At 44.0% G+C, this 25,309-nt stretch overlaps 1 protein-coding gene across 3 annotated transcripts; it reads right to left on the bottom strand.

Annotated features, from left to right (window-relative positions):
- Nucleotides 1–1,027: 1,027 nt before the first annotated feature.
- slc16a3 (solute carrier family 16 member 3) lies at nucleotides 1,028–24,455 on the bottom strand. 3 transcript variants are annotated; one of them, XM_036956060.1, is made up of 8 exons: nucleotides 24,076–24,455; nucleotides 9,500–9,577; nucleotides 9,045–9,323; nucleotides 6,123–6,266; nucleotides 5,900–6,036; nucleotides 5,237–5,704; nucleotides 3,607–3,787; nucleotides 1,028–1,915 (listed from the first exon to the last, which is right to left on the bottom strand). In XM_036956060.1, exons 3-8 carry the CDS (start codon nucleotides 9,265–9,267, stop codon nucleotides 1,659–1,661), a joined length of 1,410 nt encoding a protein of 469 aa, XP_036811955.1. In that variant the 5' UTR covers nucleotides 9,268–9,323; nucleotides 9,500–9,577; nucleotides 24,076–24,455; the 3' UTR covers nucleotides 1,028–1,658. The 3 variants fall into 3 exon arrangements, with proteins under 3 accessions (XP_036811955.1, XP_036811954.1, XP_036811953.1); XM_036956059.1 differs by lacking the exon at nucleotides 9,500–9,577 and having other exon boundaries at nucleotides 24,063–24,455; XM_036956058.1 differs by lacking the exon at nucleotides 9,500–9,577 and having other exon boundaries at nucleotides 24,076–24,453.
- Nucleotides 24,456–25,309: the final 854 nt, after the last annotated feature.

Here is a 25,309-nt window from a genome sequence, read left to right as displayed (position 1 = left end):
AATGTCTGGGAACTTGCAGGTGCCTTGGTGGAAGACTGGGGTAACATTTCACAGCAAGAACTGGCAAATCTGGTGCAGTCCATTAGATGCACGTCAGTACTTAATGCAGCTGGTGGCCACACCAGATACTGACTGTTACTTTTGATTTTGACCCCCCTTTATTCAGGGACACATTATTTCATTTGTTAGTCACATGTCTGTGGAACTTGTTCAGTTCATGCCTCAGTTGTTGAATCTTATGTTCATACAAATATTTACACATGTTAAGTTTGCTGAAAATAAACGTAGTTGACAGTGACAGGACGTTTCTTTTTTTGCTGAGTTTATTCTATTATTGGGTAATCAGCTCTTTATATGGCCATATTCAATTTCACAGCATCTTCAGATGCCAATGTGTCAGGTTTAACAAAGAACTACTATACACTGAGTATAACAAAACAGAGAACCTTCCAAATATTGAGTGGCACCCCCCCGCTCTTTGGTCTTGGCCACAGTGGAGTTTGGAGTGTGACTGTTTGAGGTTGTGGACAGGTGAACTTATCAGTATAAAATACAAACAGGTGCCATTAATACAAGTAATGAGTGGAGGACAGAGGAGCCTCTTAAAGAAGAAGTTGCAGGTCTGTGAGAGCCAGAAATCTTGCTTGTTTTTAGGTGACCAAATACTTATTTTCCACCATAATTTGCAAATAAATTCATTAAAAATCCTACAATGTGATTTTCTGGATTTTTTTCCCTCATTTTGTCTGTTGTAGTTGAAGTGTACATATGATGAAAATTACAGGCCTCTCTCATCTTTTTAAGTGGGAGAACTTGCACAATTGGTGGCTGACTAAATACTTTTTTGCCCCACTGTACATACTTCATAAGGCCTTATGTTGAGGGACTAGTTTTACCCCAATACAGTGGCCAGAAACACATGGTTTACAGGCCACATCAGGCCTGAAAGTCACATGTATGATGGCTTGCAAAGTAATGTGTAATTCCAATTGGAATTCAGCCAGAGTGGGAACATCAACATTAGGAATTTGTATTCACTCAACTTTTATTCAGAATGACTGCCAGGGTTGGGAAGACTAAAATATGAGAGTATCGAATGCATTTAAACTGGACAACCATTTCAGTAATGTGTGCAATACATCCAAGTAACACATTAGATTAGTTTAGAAAAATGTATGGAATTTATATTTGAGTAGCACAACATTAATCAATGTACAATCAAACCCCCCTCCCCTCTCTGCCCACAAAAAAATATATATTTTGAAATCACCTGCATTGAGCATGCTGGGAAACATGATGGCTGTGGTTTTGGTTAACATCGGTTATTAACAGACACTGGGGTCCTATTACACCACTCAGTGTCAATTTAACCCTTAGAGTTAATTTTACTCCAGAATCAAAACAGAAATGTTACCCTGAAAAAACAGTAGGTAACACTGGCCAATTTGCTGTGTATATTAAAGCATACAACACAGCACAATGCAATTCATCCTTCTCTTCATCCCTCCCTCCGCCAGTGTGTGTATTCTTATGTTCGTCCCTATTGGTAGTGTTTAATAAAAGCTTGTCAGTCTCTAAAAATCAATTAACAAATATCCCTTCTCTTTCCATCACAGAGCTGTCTCTGGGTTTCCCACCCCTCCATTCTTTTCCACTCCCTATTTTGCCTCTGCGGCGCCACCCCTCACCCCCGCCGGCTGCGCCCTCTCATGCTCTCCTCCCTCCGCCTCCAGCAGGCTGTTGAGCTTCTCCATCTCTACGGGGGCTCCATTCTTTAAATGGGCTTCAGGCTCATCTGGCTTCTTCTTGATGCACAGGAAGTTGCCCATGCAGATGACGATGGAGGCCAGAATGACCTCACAGCCAGCCAGCAGGAACACGTACATGTAGTTATGTGTGGCGTCCAGCAGACGACCTACGGGAGAGGAGAACTATGAGAAGAGTTTATTACCTGTCATACATTCAAGGCATACACAGTTTATCACCAGCTAAAATATCTATGCTGGCTTTGATTGTTTGAAGACTTTGTTCAAAACCCTAATGTCATGTCCACACCCCGGCTCAACCCTAACATTACAAAATAATGCAGTTTTGAAACGGCAGTCGACTGCACTCTAACTGCAGTTACACTGCTAAATTACTGCAGTAAAAACAACACAAAGGAGAAGTTGTTTGTAGCATACTGCAGTTACACTGCACTCTTACCAATCTTTTTTCGGAAGAGTATCCATAACTCCAAGTCCACGTGGATTTTTGGAGGCAAAAAAATAAAGCAAGCTAGCTAGCCTTTTTAGCTTCCCACATCTTCATGTGAAATTAATCAGATTTATAATTTACAATTATGCCCTGAAAAATATTCTTATGTTTGCTGGTCAAACCTAAAACAGTATCCCAGTTTGAAATGCTGTGTGTGTATTCAGTCCCATAATCAGCTAAAAATCGAAAGTCATGTTTTGATCAGGCAGACAAAAGCACATGGCTAGCTAGTTGGCTACAGCAGGTTCTACAATTTCACAATAGTGTGTAATCACTATTTATTACTTCTAAACAAAAACACCTTTTTGGGTGGATTCTTGTTGTTTGGTTTACTGTTTGAACAGTCGCTGAGATTATTTTGTTATCAATGCAAAATAGGCAACTGATGAATAGCCAATAAATGAGATCAAGGAAGCAAGTGACAACACTGCCCCCATGGCTGCAGAAGGAAGGATACGGCATGTCTCAATTTTCAGGTAGTAAAAAAAAAATAAAAAAATAAAAAATAAAAAAAACAACCTCACGTCCACGGCCCGGCTCAACCACAACCTCACGTCCACGGCCCGGCTCAACCCCACGTCCACGGCCCGGCTCAACCCCAACCCCACGTCCACGGCCCGGCTCAACCACAACCTCACGTCCACGGCCCGGCTCAACCCCACGTCCACGGCCCGGCTCAACCACAACCCCACGTCCACGGCCCGGCTCAACCCCACGTCCACGGCCCGGCTCAACCCCACGTCCACGGCCCGGCTCAACCCCACGTCCACGGCCCGGCTCAACCCCAACCCCACGGCCCGGCTCAACCCCAACCCCACGGCTCAACCTCACGTCCACGGCCCAACCTCACGTCCACGGCCCGGCTCAACCCCAACCTCACGTCCACGGCCCGGCTCAACCCCAACCTCACGTCCACGGCCCGGCTCAACCCCAACCTCACGTCCACGGCCCGGCTCAACCCCAACCTCACGTCCACGGCCCGGCTCAACCCCAACCTCACGTCCACGGCCCGGCTCAACCCCAACCTCACGTCCACGGCCCGGCTCAACCCCAACCTCACGTCCACGGCCCGGCTCAACCCCAACCTCACGTCCACGGCCCGGCTCAACCCCAACCTCACGTCCACGGCCCGGCTCAACCCCAACCTCACGTCCACGGCCCGGCTCAACCCCAACCTCACGTCCACGGCCCGGCTCAACCCCAACCTCACGTCCACGGCCCGGCTCAACCCCAACCTCACGTCCACGGCCCGGCTCAACCCCAACTTCACATCCACAGCCCGGTTGATCCCCAACCCTAGCCATAACCCTAATCCTAACACTAACCAAATCCTTCTCCCTGTGTACTGACCTGCTCCAGGCGGGCCCACCAGCACAGCGATAGCCTCCATGAGCAACACCAGCCCTAAAGCGCTGGAGAACTTCTTTGTGCCCACGATGGCCATGAGAACCTCGAACTGCAGCGCCCCCACCATCCCGTAAGAGAGCCCGAAGAAGATACAGAACACCACCAGACCAGGGTAGTCTGTCGCCTGCCAAAAGAGAAGCCACACCCTTGGTTATATAATTCACAACATAATATGACCAGAGAAATGACTGATGACAAACCATGACTGATTAATCATTCAAATTCTATGGATACAATAGCTCCGGGTCTCGAAGGCTGCAGAGTCCACAATAATACACTATATATACAAAAGTATGTGGACACCCCTTCAAAATTAGTGGATTCGGCCATTTCAGCTACAGTCGTTGCTAACAAGTGTATAAAATCGAGCACACAGCCATGCAATCTCCATAGACAAACATTGGCAGTAGAATTGCCTTACTGAAGAGCAGTGATTTTCAACATGGCACCGTCATAAGATGCCACCTTTCCGGGTTGTCAAATTTCTGCCCTGCTAGAGCTTTCCTGGTCAAATAAGTGCTGTTATTGTGAAGTGGAAACGTCTAGGAGCAACAAAGTCTTAGCCGCGAAGTGGTAGGCCACACATGCTCACAGAACAGGATCACAGAGTACTGAAGCTTGTAAAAATCATCTGTCCTCAGTTGCAACACTCACTACCAAGTTCCAAACTGCCTCTGGAAGCAACGTCAGCACAAGAACTGTTCGTTGGAAGCTTCACGAAATGGGTTTCCATGGCCGAGCAGCTGCACATAAGCCTAAGATCACCATATGCAATGCCAAGTGTCAGCTGGAGTGGTGTAAAACTCACCACCACTGGACTCTGGAGCAGTGGAAATATGTTTGAATGATGAATCACACTTCACCATCTGACAGTCCGACAGTCAAATCTGGGTTTGGCGGATGCCAGGAGAATGCTATCTGCCCCAATGCAATGCCAACTGCAAAGCTTGGTGGAGGAGGAATAATGGTCTGGAGCTGTTTTTCATGGTTTGGGCTAGGCCCCTTAGTTCCATTGAAGGGAAAGCTTAACCCTACAGCATACAATGAAATTCTAGATGATTCTGTGCTTCCAACTTCGTGGCAACAGTTTGGGGAAGGACCTTTCCTGTTTCAGTATTACAATGCCGCCGTGCACAAAGCGAGATCCATACAGAAATGGTTTGTCGAGATCGGTGTGGAAGAACTTGACTGATCTGCATAGAGCCCTGACCTTCAACCCATTGAACACCTTTGGGATGAATTGGAACGCCGACAGCGAGCCAGGCCTAATCGCCCAACATCAGTGCACGACCTCACTAATGCTCATGGCAACAATGTTCCAAAATCTAGTGGAACGCCTTTCCAGAAGAGTGGAGGCTCTTAATGCAGCAAAGGGGGGACCAAATACATATTAATACTCATGATTGTGGAATAATATGTTCGACAAGCAGGTTTCCACATACACTATGTGTCAATACAGGAATGTTTTAACGATACAACACAGATTAAATACTGTTTATGTATCGTTTACATCCCATAGAAATAAATCCATCCATACAAATAATATATCAATAAAAACAAGTTCCAGACTTACCTGTGAGCTGATCACATCGGTAATGCCATTAAAGAGTATGGCGAAGCTGAAGAGATACACACATCTAGGCCGGACCCACTTCATCCCCGCAATCAGCCCACATGTGGGGCGGGCGAAGATATCAATGAACCCCAGGATGGTGAGGAGGAGGGCAGACTTGGTGTCTTCATTCCCCATCTCCTTGGCATAGCTCACCACAAACACGGGCGGCACAAAAAGGCCCAGTACCATGATGGATGCAGCTATGGCATAGATGAGGAAACCTCTGTCTTTAAATACACTAAAATCCAGGAGCTTTTTCTTAGGCTTGAGCTTTCTTTCTGCTTCACCCACAGCCTGCAACTCCTGGTCCTGGGGCTTCTTGGGGCCCACCAGGGGCCTCATCAGGGCCCCACAGGCACAGCAGTTGAGCAGCAGGCCCCCCAGGATAAGGAAGCCGCCTCTCCAGCCATAGTGGTACTGCAGCACCTTTGGGGAGAAATATGAAGAAAAACATTAATGATGAGCCGTAACTCTGATATGCCGCCAACACAGCACACAACTTCCCCTTTGTGTTGTTAATCCTTCAGAGTAGCACACATCGCTCATTGTATTCATATGCTTCTCCCTACATCATAATACTGATCTACAACTGCAGATAGGGAGACTGAAGAGGTGTAGTACCTGTCCCAGAGGAGAGAGGCAGCAGAGTGCCACAGGGCTCCCAGCAGCAGATAGTCCATTAGCTAGAGGCCTCTTCTCACTAAAGTAACGATTCAGCATGATCAAAGATGGCTGGAAGTTCAGCGCCAGGCCAAGACCTGGTAGACAGGGGGCAAACTGTTTTTAAAGTGTGTATGTGTGTGTTCCCACCAGTTAAGGTAGATGTGTGTATTTATTTACTAACCTGTTATAACTCCAGTACAGATGTAGATGTGTATGATACTGGTGGCCAAGGAGGCCAGGACCATTCCCAAGGAGGCAAAGAGCCCTCCCACCATCATCACTGGCCGACACCCAAACTTGTTCACCAGCACACTGCACAGTGGACCTACACACACACAGAATTGTACAGCTAACCTTGTGGGGACAGACAATTCAGTCCCATTCAAAATCCTATTTTCCCTAACCCTAACCTGTTGGGGTGGCAGGGTAGCCTAGTGGTTCAAACCCCCGAGCTGACAAGGTACAAATCTGTCATTCTGCCCCTGAACAGGCAGTTAACCCACTGTTCCTAAGCTGTCATGGAAAATAAGAATTGGTTCTTAACTGACTTGCCTAGTTAAATAAAGGTAAAATTAAAATAAAACCCTAGCACCCAACCCTAACCCTTAACATAATTATAACCCTAACACTAATTCTAACCTTCACCCTAAACCCCCTATAAATAGCATTTGACCTCGTAGGGACTAAAAATGTCCCCAGTTGGTCCAATTGTTTGTTTGTTTACTATTTCTGTTAAACAGTCAGAACTGTGCATTAGGCCAGAACAAGCAGGTAAAAAAAGAATAATATTTAAGTTCTGACCCTTCCAATTGGAACGAGCTACAACAGGACATGAAATTACAGGAGCTGAATGATTTTAAAGATAAAATCTATGGTGGAAAATGAAGTAGGGGCAGTGGCGTAGTGCAGTTTCGCAGGGCCTCGCACAAGGTCCAAGCAAGGTCCCCCCCACCAGGATTTCAGATCATTTTTTGTGCCATGGTGCAGAGAGACAAATGTGCCGTTTTATAGCTCAGGGATGCCTGAAAGACTAACTGGGTTTCTCTCAACTCAGATACCATAAAAGGCATTTCATTTTTACAATTATTGTCCAACAAGTATTTAAAAAAGGCCTTGATTGTTCAATTCTACACAAAAAAAAAAAAAAACCCAGCGCTGAGTAAATAGTGGACAGAACACACATTGGGTTGAAGAGGTAGGCTTTCAGATGTTTTTGAAAGATGGGCAGTTCCACCATTGTGGTGCCAGGACAGAGAAGAGATTTCACTGGGCTGAGTGGGAGCTGCCCTTCCATAAGGGTGGGATTGTCAAGAGACCAGAGGTGACAGAGTATTCGGGTTGGGGTGTAGTGTTTGAGCATAGACTGAAAGTAGGGAGGGGCAGTACCTCTTGCTGCTCCGTAGGAAGACATGGGAGAACTTGGGAAAGTTGAACACCAAGCAGCTTGCTGCATTCTGGATAAGTTGCAGGGGTATGATGGCACAAGCAGGGAGCCCAGCCAACAGAGAGATGCAGTAATCCAGATTGGAGATGACAAGTGCCTGGATTAGGACCTCGCTGCTTCCTGTGTCAGATAAGGTCCAAGTCTACAGATGTTGTAGAGCATGAACCTGCAGGAGAGAGTCACTGCTTTGATGTTTGCAGAGAACGACAGGTATGTTGTCCAGGGTCACAACAAGGTTCTTTGCACTCTGGGAGGGGGACACCGGTAGTTGTCAATTGTGATTGAGGTCATGGAGCAGGCAGGCCTTCCCTGGGAGGAAGAGCAGCTCTGTTTTGTCGAGGATGAGCTGGTGGGCCGACATCCAAGCTGATATGTCGGCCCAACACCTGCCAGGCACGCAGAGATGTGTGTTGCCAACTGGGTGTCAGAAGAGAGGAAGGAGAAAAGGGTGTCATGAGCATAGCAACGATAGGAGAGACCATGTGAAGCTATGAGAGACGAGTGATTTGGTGTATGGAGAGAAGTGGAGATGTCCCCCAAGGCTCGGTTTTAGACCACCACTAGTGAGAGTGCGTGGAACAGAGAGAGTCAGCTTTGGCAGTGCAGAGAGCCTCCGTGACAGAGGAGAGCAGTCTTGGTTGAGTGGCCCGTCTTGAAGCCTGACTGGTTAGGATACATAAGACAGTTCAATACAATCATTTGAAAATCCCCAATAAAAACAACAATTCTCAGATCTTTCAGCAGTCTGACGGAGTTGACGTTAGACACAAATGACACTTCATTCAAGTGGTGTACACAATAGCAATTTTGTTTTTCCCTCAGTTGCTTAATGATTCTTAAACATAATCAAATGTAACATATTTGAACTTAATCTATCAGGAAGATAAATTGACAGTTTATGGTTGAGACCATGGTGATTCCAAAATTGTTTGTTTAAATCTTTTAAAATATAGAGAACTTTACAGGCCATTGTTGCACTACATGTAATCAGGACATGAAGGGGTCCTTACGGTATAGCTGACCCTACTCATTCCTGATTGATGCCTATAAAATTTAAAAATAAATAAAATCTAAAAGCTCATTTCCTGTACATACATTTAAAAAAATCAAATGGCTTATGATGTGTTCACATTTCTAATTTTGACAATTACTTTCCCATTGTTCCTCAAAAATGCTGTGTATGATATAACATTTGTAGCTCTATTTCAACTGTTGCTACATAAGACCAAATCCAGATGGTGAGTCATATATGCTATCTGGGGGCTGCGGGGGTGTGTGCTAGGTCAGTTAGTGGGGGGCTATCAATGGTTTGGCCACTAGATGCACCTAACCTCCTGCTTAATGTGATAATTGTGTGCTTTATGTTGTAAATATATATCTTAAACTTTGTGTGCTGCTATTTTGGCCAGGTCTCCCTTGTAAAATATATTTTTAATCTCAATGAGACTTACCTGGTAAAATAAAGATACAATTATTAATAAAAAGGTCCTGCCTAAATTGTGTAGGTAGGTAGTAACGCCCAGATCTGACACTTTCTCTAATCTCCTGCACTTTTTCCTTGTACTGGCTCATCATCGAGAAAACACTTCTGTTGGATATACTTACAAATTCCTGTGAGAGAGATTATATATATATATATATATATATATATATACATACCTGTGCCGTAGAGCATGGCCAACAGTATAGAAGAAATCCATGCACAGTCGCTGTATCCCACTCCGAACTCCCTGATCAACTCCTTGAAGAACACACTGACGGCCTTGGGGAAGGCGTAGGAGAACCCAGTGATGACGAACCCCCCGGCGAGCACTGCCCAGCCCCACCCTCCATCTGGTGCCTTGACATCACTAGGCTCATCATCTACCACGGCTCCTCCCATGATCCTCTCTGCTAGGAGATTCCCTCAACCGTCTGTTCCGTCAACTTGGGTCAGAACTGAGAGAGAAAAAGAAACAAGGGAGGAATGATTTTTAAAAGAATGGTGGTGGAATATATTGCGGCCAATTCTGCCATTTTGTGTGTTTTTTGGCACCAATCTTAACTTTTAGTACATAATGTATCCGCCATCGTTTCCTATGACCGAAAAGAGCTTCTGGACAGTGATCACTAACCTTGATCTGGATGAAGATTTCTACTGCAATGAGTCTGCGGTATAGGACATACTGCTCACCCCGGACCAGGTCCCAATACTACACACTCAGAAAGGAAAGAGACAGAGGCCGACATCCAGGTACCCCGGTGAAACTAAGGTGGCGAGTAAATAATCCGCCTCTACCCGCTCTTCTATTGATGAATGTAGAATCACTGGAGAACAAACTGTACGAGCTCTGTTGGAGACTATTCTATCAACGGGACCTGAAGAACTGTAATATCCTATGTTTCTCGTAAACTTGGCTGAACAAGGACAATATTAGAGCGTTTTTTTTCTTCTATGCATCGGCAGGACAGAACTGCACCGTCAGGTAAGCTCAAAGTGGGTAGTGTGTGTTGCTTAACAGCTGGTGCGCAATCTAATATTATGAAAGTCTTGAGGTTCTGCTCGCCCGAGTTAGAATACCTCATGATAAGCTGTAGACCATACCATTTTCTTCTTTATATTTTTCGTAGCTGTCCATTTACCACCACAAACCGATGCTGGCAGTAAGTGGCACTAAGACTGCACTCAACAAGCTGTATAGGGCCATAAGCATAAATAAAATGCTCATCAAGAGGCAGCGCTCCTGTTTTACCAGTGATTTTAATGCAGGAAAACTGAAATCTGTTTTACCTCACTTCTATCAGCATGTCACCTTCGCAACTAAAGTTAAAAATATTATTAAAATCACCACCACCTTTACTCCACACACACAGCTCTCCCTCACCCTCCATTTGGCAAATCCCTGACCCAGTCTGTAATATCTACATTTCAAGTAGACCACCAAAGTCCCAGTACCCAAGAACAATGCCAAGATAATATGTCTAAATGACCGTAGCACTCATCTGTAGCCATGAAATGCTTTGAAAAGCTGGTCATGGCTCACGTCAACACCATGGACCCACTCCAATTTGTATACCGCCCCAACAGATTACACAATCTCAAATCGCACTCCACACTGCCCTTTCCCATCTGGACAAAAAGGAACACCTACAGTACGTGAGAATGCTGTTCATTGACTACAGCTCAGCGTTCAACACCATAGTACCCTCCAAGCTAAGAAATCTGGGACTGAACACCCCTCTACAACTGGATCCTGAACTTCCTGATGGGACGCCCCCCAGGTGTTGAGTTTACGCAACACATCCACTACGCTGAACTTCAACACAGGGGGCCCTCAGGGGTGCGTGCTTAGTCCCCTCCTGTAGTCCGATTCACCCACAACTGCGTGGCCACGCACGACTTCAACACCATCGTTAAGTTTGCAGTACCAGAATATGAGTCATAATACCCTAAAACCGAAGCGGTCAAAACAGGGGAATGGTTCCAATCATTTTTCCAGCATAATTGTGTCCCCACCAAAGGTGATTTTAGAAACACTTAAAATAAGGGCTGCGTTTCGTGTAGGCTTACCTTGGCGTGACGTTTTGATAGATACAGTGCCTTGCGAATGTATTCGGCCCCCTTGAACTTTGCGACCTTTGGCCACATTTCAGGCTTCAAACATAAATATATAAAACTATTTTTTTGGTGAAAAATCAACAAGTGGGACACAATCATGAAGTGGAACAACATTTATTGGATATTTCAAACTTTTTTAACAAATCAAAAACTGAAAAATTGGGCGTGCAAAATTATTCAGCCCCCTTAAGTTAATACTTTGTAGCGCCACCTTTTGCTGCGATTACAGATGTAAGTCGCTTGGGGTATGTCTATCAGTTTTGCACATCGAGAGACTGAAATGTTTTCCCATTCCTCCTTGCAAAACAGCTCGAGCTCAGTGAGGTTGGATGGAGAGCATTTGTGAACAGCAGTTTTCAGTTCTTTCCACAGATTCTCGATTGGATTCAGGTCTGGACTTTGACTTGGCCATTCTAACACCTGGATATGTTTATTTTTGAACCATTCCATTGTAGATTTTGCTTTATGTTTTGGATCATTGTCTTGTTGGAAGACAAATCTCCGTCCCAGTCTCAGGTCTTTAGCAGACTCCATCAGGTTCTTCCAGAATGGTCCTGTATTTGGCTCCATCCATCTTCCCATCAATTTTAACCATCTTCCCTGTCCCTGCTGAAGAAAAGCAGGCCCAAACCATGATGCTGCCACCACCATGTTTGACAGTGGGGATGGTGTGTTCAGCTGTGTTGCTTTTACGCCAAACATAACGTTTTGCATTGTTGCCAAAAATTTCAATTTTGGTTAAAGGCCAGATTTGTGCAATATACGACTGATTGTTGTCCTATGGACAGAGTCTCCCACCTCAGCTGTAGATCTCTGCAGTTCATCCAGAGTGATCATGGGCCTCTTGGCTGCATCTCTGATCAGTCTTCTCCTTGTATGAGCTGAAAGTTTAGAGGGACGGCCAGGTCTTGGTAGATTTGCAGTGGTCTGATACTCCTTCCATTTCAATATTATCGCTTGCACAGTGCTCCTTGGGATGTTTAAAGCTTGGGAAATCTTTTTGTATCCAAATCCGGCTTTAAACTTCTTCACAACAGTATCTCGGACCTGCCTGGTGTGTTCCTTGTTCTTCATGATGCTCTCTGCGCTTTTAACGGACCTCTGAGACTATCACAGTGCAGGTGCATTTATACGGAGACTCGATTACACACAGGTGGATTGTATTTATCATCATTAGTCATTTAGGTCAACATTGGATCATTCAGAGATCCTCACTGAACTTCTGGAGAGAGTTTGCTGCACTGAAAGTAAAGGGGCTGAATAATTTTGCACGCCCAATTTTTCAGTTTTTGATTTGTTAAAAAAGTTTAAAATATCCAATAAATGTCGTTCCACTTCATGATTGTGTCCCACTTGTTGATTTTTCACAAAAAAAATACAGTTTTATATCTTTATGTTTGAAGCCTGAAATGTGGCCAAAGTTCAAGGGGGCTGAATACTTTCGCAAGGCACTGTATTAGCCTCTGGGCACGCTTTTCATCCAAAATTCCAAATGCTGCCCCCTACCCTAGTGAAGTTAAGGACTTTCCCATTTTTGTTCTGAAGCCATTCTAGCATTGCTTAAGCTGTATGCTGCTTGAGGTCATTGTCCTGTGGGAACATAAATATTTGCCCCAGTCTAAGATCGTTTGCACTCTGAAGCAGGATCTCATATTTGCCTCCATTCATTGTCATCTATCCTTACCAGACTCCCAGTCCCTGCCTCTGAGAAGCACTCCCATAGCCTGACGCTGCCACCACCATGCTTCACAGTAGGGATGGTGTTAGACAGGTGATTAGTTGTGCCTTGTTATAGCCAGCCATAGTGCTTTGCATTCAGGCCAAATAGTTGCATTTTTGGCTCATCAGACCACAGAATCTTCTACTTTATGATCGGTCTTTCTGCATACTCCAGGCGTGCGGTCATGTGCTTTTTCTCAGGAGTGGCTTCTTCTGGGTACTCTACCGTAAAGCCCAGATTGGTGAAGCGCTGTAGAGACTTGTCTTTCTTGCAGGTTCTCCTATCTCAGCCAAAAAAGTCTGTAGTTCTGTCAGAGTGGTCATATGGTTCTTGGTCACCTCCCTGACCAAGGTCCTTCTTGCCCGGTTGCTCAGTTTGGTCAGACGGACAGCTCTAGGCAGAGCCTATGTTCCATATTTGTTCAATTTCCCAATGATGGACACCACGGTGTTCTCGGAAACTTTCAACTCTAAAAATAGTTTTATACCCTTTCCCAGATATATGCCTCATCACAATTCCATCTGAGATATACAGAAAGTTCCTTGGAATTCATGGTATAGTTTGTGCTGACATGCACTGTCAACTGTGGGACCTTATATAGACAGGTGTCTTTCTAAATCATGTCCAAACAATTTAATTGGTCACAGGTGGATTCCAATCCAGTTGTAGTGACATCAAGGATGATCAACCAAAATTGGATGCACCTGAGCTCACGGGTGAGTATTGAGATCTGTATTTCATTTTCAATCAAAAAAAATTAAAACATGTTGTTTTCACTGTCATTGTGTGTGTGCAGATGGGTGAGATTTTTTTTAAATACACTGCTCAAAAAAAATAACGGGAACACTAAAATAACATCCTAGATCTGAATGAATGAAATATTCTTAAATACTTTTTTCTTTACATAGTTGAATGTGCTGACAACAAAATCACACAAATTATCAATGGAAATCAAATTTATCAACCCATGGATGTCTGGATTTGGAGTCACACAAAATTAAAGTGGAAAACCACACTACGGGCTGATCCAACTTTGATGTAATGTCCTTAAAACAAGTCAAAATGAGGCTCAGTAGTGTGTGTGGCCTCCACATGCCTGTATGACCTCCCTACCATGCCTGGGCATGCTCCTGATGAGGTGGCGGATGGTCTCCTGAGGGATCTCCTCCCAGACCTGGACTAAAGCATCCGCCAACTCCTGGACAGTCACCGCCAAACCGGTCATGCTGGAGGATGTTGCAGGCAGCAGAACGTTCTCCACGGCGTCTCCAGACTCTGTCACGTGCTCAGTGTGAACCTGCTTTCATGTGTGAAGAGCACAGGGCGCCAGTGGCGAATTTGCCAATCTTGGTGTTCTCTGGCAAATGCCAAACGTCCTGCATGGTGTTGGGCTGTAAGCACAACCCCCAGCTGTGGACATCGGGCCCTCATACCACCCTCATGGAGTCTGTTTCTGACCGTTTGAGCAGACACATGCACATTTGTGGCCTGCTGGAGGTCATTTTGCAGGGCTCCTCCTGCTCCTCCTTGCACAAGGGCGGAGGTAGCGGTCCTGCTGCTGGGTTGTTGCCCTCCTACGGCCTCCTCCACGTCTCCTGATGTACTGGCCTGTCTCCTGGTAACGCCTCCATACTCTGGACACTACGCTGACAGACACAGCAAACCTTCTTGCCACAGCTCGCATTGATGTGCCATCCTGGATGAGCTGCACTACCTGAGCCACTTGTGTGGGTTGTCGACTCAGTCTCATGCTACCACTAGAGTGAAAGCACCGCCAGCATTCAAAAGTGACCAAAACATCAGCCAGGAAGCATAGGAACTGAGAAGTGGTCTGTGGTCCCCACCTGCAGAACCACTCCTTTATTGGGGGTGTCTTGCTAATTGCTTATAATTTCCACCTGTTGTCCATTCCATTTACACAACATCATGGGACATTTATTGTCAATCAGTGTTGCTTCCTAAGTGGACAGTTTGATTTCACTGAAGTATGATTGAGTTGGTGTTACATTGTGTTGTTTAAGTGTTCCCTTTATTTTTTTGAGCAGTGTATATAAAAGGCTGAATTCAGTCTAACAATGTAGAATAAGGGGTGTGAATACTTTCTAAAGGCACTGTACCTCAATTACCTCTTACTCCTTCACGTCGACCTGGTACCCCTTGTATATAGCCAAGTTACTGTTAATAATTGAATATCTATTATTACATGTTTTACTTTTCTCTATTTTCATTCTCTGCATTGTTGGGAAGGGCCCGTAAGTAAGCGTTTCACTATTAGTTTGATGTGATGTGTACTTAAGTCAGCAATAATAGAGAAGAGAGGATCACATCAGGGTTAGACACTCAGGGTATGCAAATAAATTAACCTAACTTGTGCTCATCTAAGGATTACTCCTCTAGATGATGCATCATGGGTGAATAAAACCATTTACAAGCTGGAACTTGAAAGTGTTTTGGTAATGAGACAAGTCTGTGGACGTTAAACTGTAATATTTATTACGTACAATGTAAACTTCAACTAGTATCCCACTTATGGACAATCTTTTAATCAAATAAATTAGGTTGGGGAAAAAAAAATACAATTGTGTAAATCGACCTGAATTTAATCCGGACGAATTTCAGTAACGAGAGTTTGGGATGTACAACATTTCAGGCAACAATGTAAAAAGTATTTAATTGAATTTTCCCAAAAACTAGACATCTTAGTCCTCAGAATGATAGTTGATTTTTGCAGATGCATCATGGTTTTGTAACTCAATTTGCTAAAGACATTAAAAATAAAAATACAACTTTTTTAAAGGTTTCATGAGAATCACCCAATTACACAATCATTAATTTGTTAGGCTAGATATCAGAAATATTATCTGGCCCCATGTCATTTAGGTAAAATCATTTAAGATTTTCTGTAAGGTTCAATGTCTTATTGTAGCAGTCTGGTCCCATGCATTCATTTGGGGTAACAATTTTGTGTAGCAACTATGACAACCTCTGGTAAATAGTTACATACTGTATACGTTCCTATTTTTATAGGACACTAATAAAAAGGCCACAGATATTGGCTAAGTGCATGGCTCCATATTTGTCCAGAGTTTAATGTCCTTGAGAAGGTCTGCCGAGTTAGTGCTTTCTGAGTGCGTCTCCTCTGCTCTCTTCTCCTCACACACAGCATGATATAGGAGAGTTTGCTTTTGCGCATGTATGTGGATAAGGTGACGCTTTCTGAGAGAGGGGACAGCTTGTCTGCACCAAGGAGTCAACAGTAAATCAACACAAGGAGAAATCCTGTCCAGTGCGCTCACCCTGCAGAAAATACCCCCCCCACCCCCCCCCCCCCCCCCACACACACACACACAAACACTAGCAGCAGCTTCCTCAAACAAAAAGGGCACCTCACTTTATACCGAGGTGAGATGAGCATGTGATGCACAAGTCAGACTTTCACCTCAATCATTCACTGATGTCAATGGGACATTTCTGTGAAAATTCAGATCAAGTTAGAATAAAATCAGCCATATAATCAATCCATCATATATCGCCCATATAGTCCATCTGAGGTTAGCGACAAACAACAAGTGTCAATCCAGAAAATGAAAAGGCACCCACAAGAGAATATTCAAGGACTTACAGTTGCATGTCATTTGCAGCGTGCATGCTCACAAGCAAAGTCCTTGTAGCTTATCATTTCACTTCCTTTGAGAGAACCATGAGCATGGGCTGTACCGCAGCCTGTCGGCAGCTTTGTTATCGAAAAGGTGGCACTGTGTCCATTACAAAATATACCCTGAACAAAAATGCAACATGCAATGTGTTGGTCCCATGTTTCATGAGCAGAAATAAAAGATCCCAAAAATGTTCCATACGCACAAAAAAAAGCTTATTTCTCTCAAATTGTGTGCACACATTTGTTTACATCCCTGTTAGTGAGCATTCCTCTTTGTCAATACAATCCATCCACCTGACCATCCATCCATATCAAGAAACTAATTAAAACAGCATGATCATTACACAGGTGCACCTTGTGCTGGGGACAATAAAAGGACACTAACATTTGCAGTTTGGTCACACAACACAATGCCATTTGCATGCTGACTACAGAAATGTCCGCAAGAGTTTCCGCAAGAGAATTGAATGTTAATTTCTCTACCATAAGTCGCCTCCAACATCATTTTAGAGTATTTGGCAGTGTTGCAGACCATGTGCAACCACACCAGCCCAGGACCTCCAAATCTGGCTTCTTCACCTGCGGGATCGTCTGAGACCAACAACCCGGACAGCTGATGAAACTGGATTTGTACAACTGCACAAACTGTCAGAAACCACCTCAGGGAAGCTCATCCACGTGCTGGTTGTCCTCAACAGGGACTTGACCTAACCACAGTTTGACAGCAGCTTGTCGCAATCACAGCGCTGTTTATGACTTCAAGCCTATCACCCTAATGGCTGGTGTAACCAATGTGAAATGGCTAGCTAGTTAGCTGGGTGTGCGCTAATACTGTTTCAAACGTCACTCACTTTTAGATTTGGAGTAGTTATTCCCCTTGGCTTTTGTAGAGCGATGGGTAACGATGCTTCGAGTGTGGCTGTTGTCGATGTGTTCCTGGTTCGAGCCCAGGTAGGGCGAGGAGGGGGACGGAAGCTATACTGTTACACTGGCAATACTATAGTGCCTTTAAGAACATCCAATAGTCAAAGGTATATTAAATACAAATGGTATAGAGAGAAATAGTAATTTTATAAATACTAAATTAACTACAACCTAAAACCTCTTACCTTGGAATATTGAAGTCTCATGTTAAAAGGAACCACCAACTTTCATATGTTCTCATGTTCTGAGCAAGGAACTTAAACATGAGCTTTTTTACATGGCACACATTTGTACATGGCACATATTACTTTCTTTTGCATTATTTAAACCAAATTGAACATTTTTCATTATTTATTTGAGGCTAAATTGATTTTATTTATGTTTTATATTAAGTTAAAATAAGTGTTAATTCAGTATTGTTGTAATTGTCATTATTACAATTTATTTTTAATTAAAAAATATTTATATAATTATCGCTACGAACGGATATGTGTCACACCATGATCCATCAGTGTGGAGGGGGTATCTGTCCTGTTGGGAGGACAGTGAAGCATCTTTTTTTGTTGTTCCAGGCTGTAAGGGTTGTTTTCTGTCCTTGGTGGATGTTGTACAGGCTTAGGGTTGGGGCTGACTCTGGACCTATATGTTGGAGGCCCCAGGTAAAACTTAACCAACAGGTGAAGGGACTGCCTAGTAAATTGACATTTCTGCCTGCCCCAACAGGTAAATGTGGAAGACCAGGAAACAGATGCAGGGGGCGGAGTGTATAGGCCCCAGAGCTGTGCTGCTGGGGAGCGCTCTGCTGGTTTGTGGATTTTCTATTGGTGTGAGGGGTTGGGGGTGTCTCGTCATCAGAATTGGAGCGATTTGCCATGCCTTTGGAAGCCTTTCCCGTCTCCCTCTGGCCCAGCCAATACTTCCTGGGTCAATTTCAACTTGTGACTGTGGAAAAACAAAATACAGCACACAGGTATCCTTGTACTCCCCACAATATTTTAGAGGTGTGGTGAACAGATCAGTCAGAGACTTTGTCAGAGTGATCATAGCGCACTCATGACCAGCACTCATAAATGTGCATGTCACATCTGAATGAGTGGGTACTTCCTCACTGAAGATAGATGCTTTTCAGAATGTACTTTATCGGGCATTTACATCAGAAAGGGTTGTTATATGATCAAATTTGCATCTATAACAGCTGAGGTCAGATTGAGATCCAGTGCAGAACAGATAACTGGCAGTAAGAACTCTTTAACAAAAGGCTAAGCTTGTGAGTGAATATATTTCTTTCATTTCATGAATAGTTAACGTTGCGTTATGGTAATGAGCTTGAGGCTATGATTACGCTCCCGGATACGGGATTGCTCGACGCAAGAAGTTCATATCTACAACCTATGACTAGATCTGGCAAAAAATCTAGACAAATTATATTTTGCCACCAAGACATTCAGCAAGCCTTTTTTGTGCCAGCAACACTGCAGAATTCGTAAAAAGAATAAAGACTAATCAAAAGTAGTCATCACATTTCAAAGCATTGCATCTGTAGCTGTAGCCAAGTGCCTGTAACTCTGAATTGGGACGGGAGGTGTGCACGTATGCATGTCTACCGTATGAACTACTCCTGTGTCATGTGTAGCCGCCTGGCTCCCAACCAACAGGCAAACACACATACTTCTCCACTTGCCTCACCCCTCTATAGCAGTGTGCCCCGACCCCTCACGCACAATGCAGCATTCCGCAAGCCCCGACTATCAGTTCTCCTAAAATAAGACCCGGACATTTTCCATCTCAGGACAGACACAGCAAAAAGTGGTGATAAAGCTGCAATGGGTATATTGTTGAAAGACTCAGACAATACCTTGATACTTATCTTTTAGCATTGAATGCAATGTATTGACTTAGAGTTGAAGTCAGAAGTTTACATTCACCTTAGCCTAATACATTTAAACTCAGTTTCACAATTAATGACATTTAATGCTAGTAAAAATTCCCTGTCTTAGGTCAGTTAAAATAAAGTGGGAATCCTAAGGATGTGAAATGTCAGAATAATGGTAGTGACTTATTTCAGTGTTTATTTCTTTCATCACATTCCCAGTGAGTCAGAAGTTCACATACACTCAATTAGTATTTGGTAGCATTGCCATTGAATTGTTTAACTTGGGTCAAACATTTCAGGTAGCTTCCCACAATAAGTTGGGTGAATTTTGGGCCATTCCTCCTGACAGAGCTGCCCAAAAATGTTCTATGGGATTGAGGTCAGGACTTTGATGGCCACTTCTTTTGCCACAACTTTGTAAGTTTGAGGTCAATGTCCATTTAGAAGACCCATTCGCCTGTCATATCAGTTTTGTTATACACAGACATTGTAACAGTTGGAAACTTTAGTATTTTCTATCCAAATCTACCAATTATATGCATATCCTAGCTTCTGGGCCTGAGAAACAGGAAGTTTACTTTGGGCACGCTTTTCATCCGGAGGTGAAAATAGTGCCCCCTACCCTAGTGAGGTTAACTTCCTGACTGATGTCTTGGTGTTGTTTCAATATATCCACATCATTTTGCTTCCTCATGATGCCATCTATTTTGTAAAGTGCACCAGTCCCTTCTGCAGCAAAGCACCCCCACAACATGACGCTGCCACCGCCGTGCTTCACGGTTGGGATGGTGTTCTTTGGCTTGCAAGCCTCCCCCTTTTTCCTTCAAAACATAATGGTCATTATGGCCAAACAGTTCTATTTTTGTTTCATCAGACCAGAGGACATTACTCCAAAAAGTACAATCTTTGTTCCCATGTGCAGTTGCAACCCGTAGTCTGGCTTTTTTATGCCGGTTTTGGAGCAGTGGCTTCTTCCTTGCTGAGCGGCCTTTCAGGTTATGTCGATATAGGACTCGTTTTACTGTGGATATAGATACTTTTGTACCAGTTTCCTCCAGGATCTTCACAAGGTCCTTTGCTGTTGTTCTGGGATTGATTTACACTTTTTGCACCAAAGTACTTCCATCTCTAGGAGACAGAACACGTCTCCTTCCTGAGCGGTATGACGGCTGAGTGGTCCCATGATGTTGATACTTGCATACTATTGTTTGTACAGATGAACGTGGAAATTGCTCCCAAGGATGAACCAGACTTGGAGGTCTACACTTTTTTTCCCTGAGGTCTTGGCTGATTTCTTTTGATATTCCCATGATGTCAAGCAAAAAGGCACTGAGTTTGATGGTAGGCCTAGAAATACATCCACAGGTACACCTCCAATTGACTCAAATTATGTCAATTAGCCTATCAGAAGCTTCTAAAGCCATGACATCATTTTCTGTAATTTTCCATGCTGTTTAAAGGCACAGTCAACTTAACACATGTAAACTTCTGACCCACTGGAATGATTAGTGAATTATAAGTGAAATAATGTCTGTAAACAAATTGTTGGAAAAATGACTTCCGTCATGCACAAAGATGTCCTAACCGACTTGCCAAAACTAGTTTGTTAGAAAGAAAACCAGCCCCATCGCGGACCACAATGTCCTGCTCCCAGACAAACTAAACTTTGCTCGCTTTGAAGATAATACAGTGCCAACGACACAGTCCGCTACCAAAATCTGCAGGCTCTCCCTTCACCGCAGCCAACGTGAGTAAAGCATTTAAACGTGTTAACCCTCGCAGGGCTGCCTGCACAGGCCGCGTCCTCAGAGCATGAGCAGACCAGCTGGCTGGTGTGTTTACGGACATATTCAATCAATCCTTATCCCAGTCTGCTGTTCCCACATGCTTCAAGAGGGCCACCATTGTTCCTGTTCTCAAGAAAGCGAAGGTAACTGTGCTAAATGACTACCTCCCCATAGCACTCACCTCTGTCATCGTGAAGTGCGTTGAGAGACTAGTCAAGGTGATATGATCCTCCACCCTACCTGACACCATAGACCCACTCCAATTTGCTTACCGCCCCAATAGGTCCACAGATGACGCAATCACACTGCCCTAACCCATCTGGACAAGAGAAATACCCATGTAAGAATGCTGTTCATCAACTACAGCTCAGCATTTAACACCATAGTACCCTCCAAACTCGTCATCAAGCTCGAGACCCTGGGTCTCGACCCCACCCTGTGCAACTGGGTCCTGGACTTCCTGACGGGCCGCCCCTAGGTGGTGAGGGTAGGAAACAACATCTTTACCCCACTGATCCTCAACACTGGGGCCCCACAAGGGTGCGTTCTCAGCCCTCTCCTGTACTCCCCGTTCACCCATGCACGCCTCCAACTCAATAATCAAGTTTGCAGACGACACTACAGTGGTAGGCTTGATTACCAACAGCGACAAGATGGTCTACAGGGAGGAGGTGAGGGCCCTCGGAGTGTGGTGTCAGGAAAATAACCTCACACTCAACGTCAACAAAACAAAGGAGATGATCGTGGACTTCAGGAAACAGCAGAGGGAGCGCCGCCCCATCCACATCGACGGGACAGTAGTGGAGAGGGTGGAAAGTTTTAAATCTATCGGCGTACACGTCACGGACAAACTGAAATGGTCCACCCACACAGACAGCGTGGTGAAGGCTCAACAGCAGATGTTAATGCGAGTGTAACGAAATACTTGTGCTTCTAGTTCTGACCCTGCAGTAATATCTAACAATTTCACAACAACTACCTTATATACATACACACACACACACACACACACGTGTAAAGGAATAAATAAGAATATGTACATAATATATATGGATGAGCGATGGCCGAACGGCATAGGCAAGATGCAGTAGATGGTATAGAGTACAGTATATACAGATGAGTAGTGTAGGGTATGTAAACATTATATAAAGTGGCATAGTTTAAAGTGACACATTTATTACATCCAATTTTTAATTATTAAAGTGGCTAGAGATCGAGTCAGTGTGTAATATTAGTGATGGCTATTTAACAGTCTGATGGCCTTGAGAGAGAAGCTGTTTCAGTCTCTCGGTCCCAGCTTTGATGCACCGCTACTGACCTCGCCTTCTGGATGATAGCGGGATGAACAGGCAGTGGCTCAGGTGGTTGATGTCCTTGATGATCTTTTTGACCTTCCTGTGACATTGGGTGCTGTAGGTATCCTGGATGGCAGAAAGTTTGCCCCCGGTAATGCGTTGGGCAGACCACACTCCCCTCTGGAGAACCTTGCGGTTGCGGGCAGTACAGCCCAACAGGATGCTTTCAATTGTGCATCTGTAAAAAATTGTGAGGGTTTTAGGTGACAAGCCAAATTTCTTTAGCCTTCTGAGGTTGAAGAGGCTCTGATGCGCCTTCTTCACCATACTGTATGGGTGGTCCATTTCAGTTTGTCAGTGATGTGTACACCAAGGAACTTGAAGCTTCCACCTACTCCACTGCAGTCCCGTCAATGAAGATAAGGGGGGTGCACCCTCTGCTGTTTCCTGAAGTCGCCGATCATCTCCTTTAATGACATTGAGTGAGAGGTTGATTCCAAGCACCACACTCAGAGCCCCTCACCTCCTCCCTGTAGGCTGTCTCGTCACCATTGGTAATCAAGCCTACTACTGTTGTGTCGTCTGCAAACTTGATGATTGAGTTGGAGGCGTGCTTGGCCACGCAGTCATGGGTGAACAGAGAGTACAGGATGGGGCTGATGGTGTCCAAGTGTTGAGGATCAGCAGAGTGGAAGTGATGTTTCCTACCTTCACCACCTGGGGGTGGCCCATCAGCAAGTCCAGGACCCAGTTGCACAGGGCGGGGTTCAGACCCAGGACCTCGAGCTTAATAATGAGCTTGGAGGGTACTATGGTGTTGAATACTGAGCTATAGTCAATAAACAGCATTCTTACATAGGTATTCCTCTTCCTCTTATTCCTTATGCTTCCAAAACCCTACTGTAAGCAGGTTTCAGATTTTAGCATCAGGGCTCTTAACAAACCCCCCTTTTACAGAAGACACCTTCTTCCAATAACTTGTGTAGTGTAATGAAACCATGAGTATTGAAGCAAGGGGTATGCCGTTCCCAGCTATTTTGCCACCCTACTCAAAATCCAAATTTACAAAAATGGCCTAAGAAATAGGTTAAAATACCAGAGATTCTCACGAGACACGTTATATTAAGCAGTATTATTGAGCTATATCAGCCAATAGGGTTGACGTAGTTTGAAAGCGCAGTTAGGGGATAATATAATTTTAGGAGCAGGCCAATTTTTAAGCAGAGTAAAATACATGCGTTATCAATATTCCTTTACATAGCCTATCATATAGGAAGTTAAAGACAACTGCGCCATGCTTCTCCGCCATATAATCTATGCTATTTAATTGAGACCACACGTAAGCACACTTGATCTCGCATTCCCAACAAAATAGAAGGTAGGCTACAGAACATTCATCAGCAAGTATTAGGCTATTAGCGTTTGTGAAAATTGCGACAGAGGAATAGTCTACAAAACAGTCTCGAAATAGTCTTTCATAACTTTGATAGGAAAGGGGACAATTTGCAGGCAGACACAAATACATGTTATTAATATTTATTTCCAGTCAATGTCGTAACCTAAACTATAGCCTATCATATTTAGGAAGTTAATTTCCATGGAAACACAACTCGGTGTGCTTCTCTGCCCATGAGTATAGCCGACAGGCTATTTAATTGAAACCACGCAAAGGCACATTTGATCTCAGGCTAGTGTAAAAGCAGCATTATCCCATGGGAGTTTGTGAATAATAAAGCAACAAAGAAGTGCTTAAATTACAGCTGTCTCCCAAAATTATCAACGGGTATGACACTTTAATCATGCCAATGTTTATTTTTTTTACCTGTTGTTCTTACCTGACGAAGCTTTGTCTGTAACGTCTTCTGGTCTGGACCATGCGTCCACGCCTCCTCATGTGAGAATTTATTTCGGCACGGCTGCGATTTTCTGGAAACCCATTTGCGGTGACTAATGCCAAGTTCAAAACAACTGGGAACACGAACATATATACAAGGTCAAATAATGACGCCATGAGCTCTAGAAAGAGGCCCAAATTCCGGAGTTGGAATTCCGAGTTGGATGACCGTTAAAACACATTTTTCCCAGTCGGAACTAGTTTTTTTCCGAGTTCCCTGTTTTTTTTTGAACGCACTGAGGTCGGAAATGTCTAATTCCTGAGGTCGGAAATGTCTAATTCCGAGTTCCCAGTTGTTTTGAACGCTGCATATTGCAGCGTTCAAGTGCTAGTCGGAAAAAGATTTCTGCGCATGCAATTAAAAAAAAGAAAGTATTATTATTATATTTGTTTTATGTAGCTACTGCCCACTTTGCTGCCTACGTAGCTGCTGGTCATGCCTCGATCAGTCCGACAGCATCATTGCATCACAACGGCACAATAAATTCTGCAGTCAAACTAAATTATGTAATCCACCATTTTAAATAAAATCAAAGTTTATTGGCTGTGTACCCAGATTTGCCGATGTTCTCGCAGGTGCATCAAAAATGCTTGTGTTTCTAGCTCTAACAGAAAATATCGTACACAAAATCCCACAAAAAAAATGTATGAAGAAATAGCAGAATGAGCAATGTAAAAAAAAAACGGAATATATATGTATATACATATATACTGAACAAAAATATAAATGCAGCATGAGCTGAAATAAAATATCCCAGAAATGTACCATAGACACAAAAAGCTTAATTCACTCAAATATTGTGCACAAATTTGTTTACATCCCTGTGGGTGAGCATTTATCATTTTCCAAGATAATCCATCCACCTGACAGGTGTTGCATATCAAGAACCTGATTATTACACATGTGCAACTTGTGCTGTGGATAATACAAGGCAACTCTAAAATGTGCAGTTTTGTCACACAACACAATGCCACAGATGTCTCAAGTTTTGAGGGAGCGTGCTATTGGCATGCTGACTGTAGGAATGTCTACCAGAGTTGCCAGAGCATTGAATGTTAATTTCTCTACCATAAGCCGCCTCCAACATCGTTTTCGAGAATCCGGCAGTACGTCTAACCGACCACGTGTAACCACACCAGCCCAGGACCTCCACATCGGGCTTCTTCACCTGCGG

This window comes from Oncorhynchus mykiss, chromosome 20 (assembly GCF_013265735.2).
Source record: "Oncorhynchus mykiss isolate Arlee chromosome 20, USDA_OmykA_1.1, whole genome shotgun sequence".
Taxonomy (NCBI): domain Eukaryota; kingdom Metazoa; phylum Chordata; class Actinopteri; order Salmoniformes; family Salmonidae; genus Oncorhynchus; species Oncorhynchus mykiss.
Note: the sequence above shows the minus strand (reverse complement) of the source record. Positions and strands in the feature narration are given on the sequence as shown.

Coding starts and splice junctions, on each gene's coding strand:
- slc16a3 (XM_036956059.1), bottom strand. CDS start 9,267: ATGGGAGGAGCCGTGGTAGATGATGAGCCTAGTGATGTCAAGGCACCA. Junction 6,037..6,122: donor CTGTACTGGAGTTATAACAG/GTTAGTAAATAA, acceptor CCTGTCTACCAG/GTCTTGGCCTGGCGCTGAAC. Junction 5,705..5,899: donor GCCTCTCTCCTCTGGGACAG/GTACTACACCTC, acceptor TTCTCCCCAAAG/GTGCTGCAGTACCACTATGG.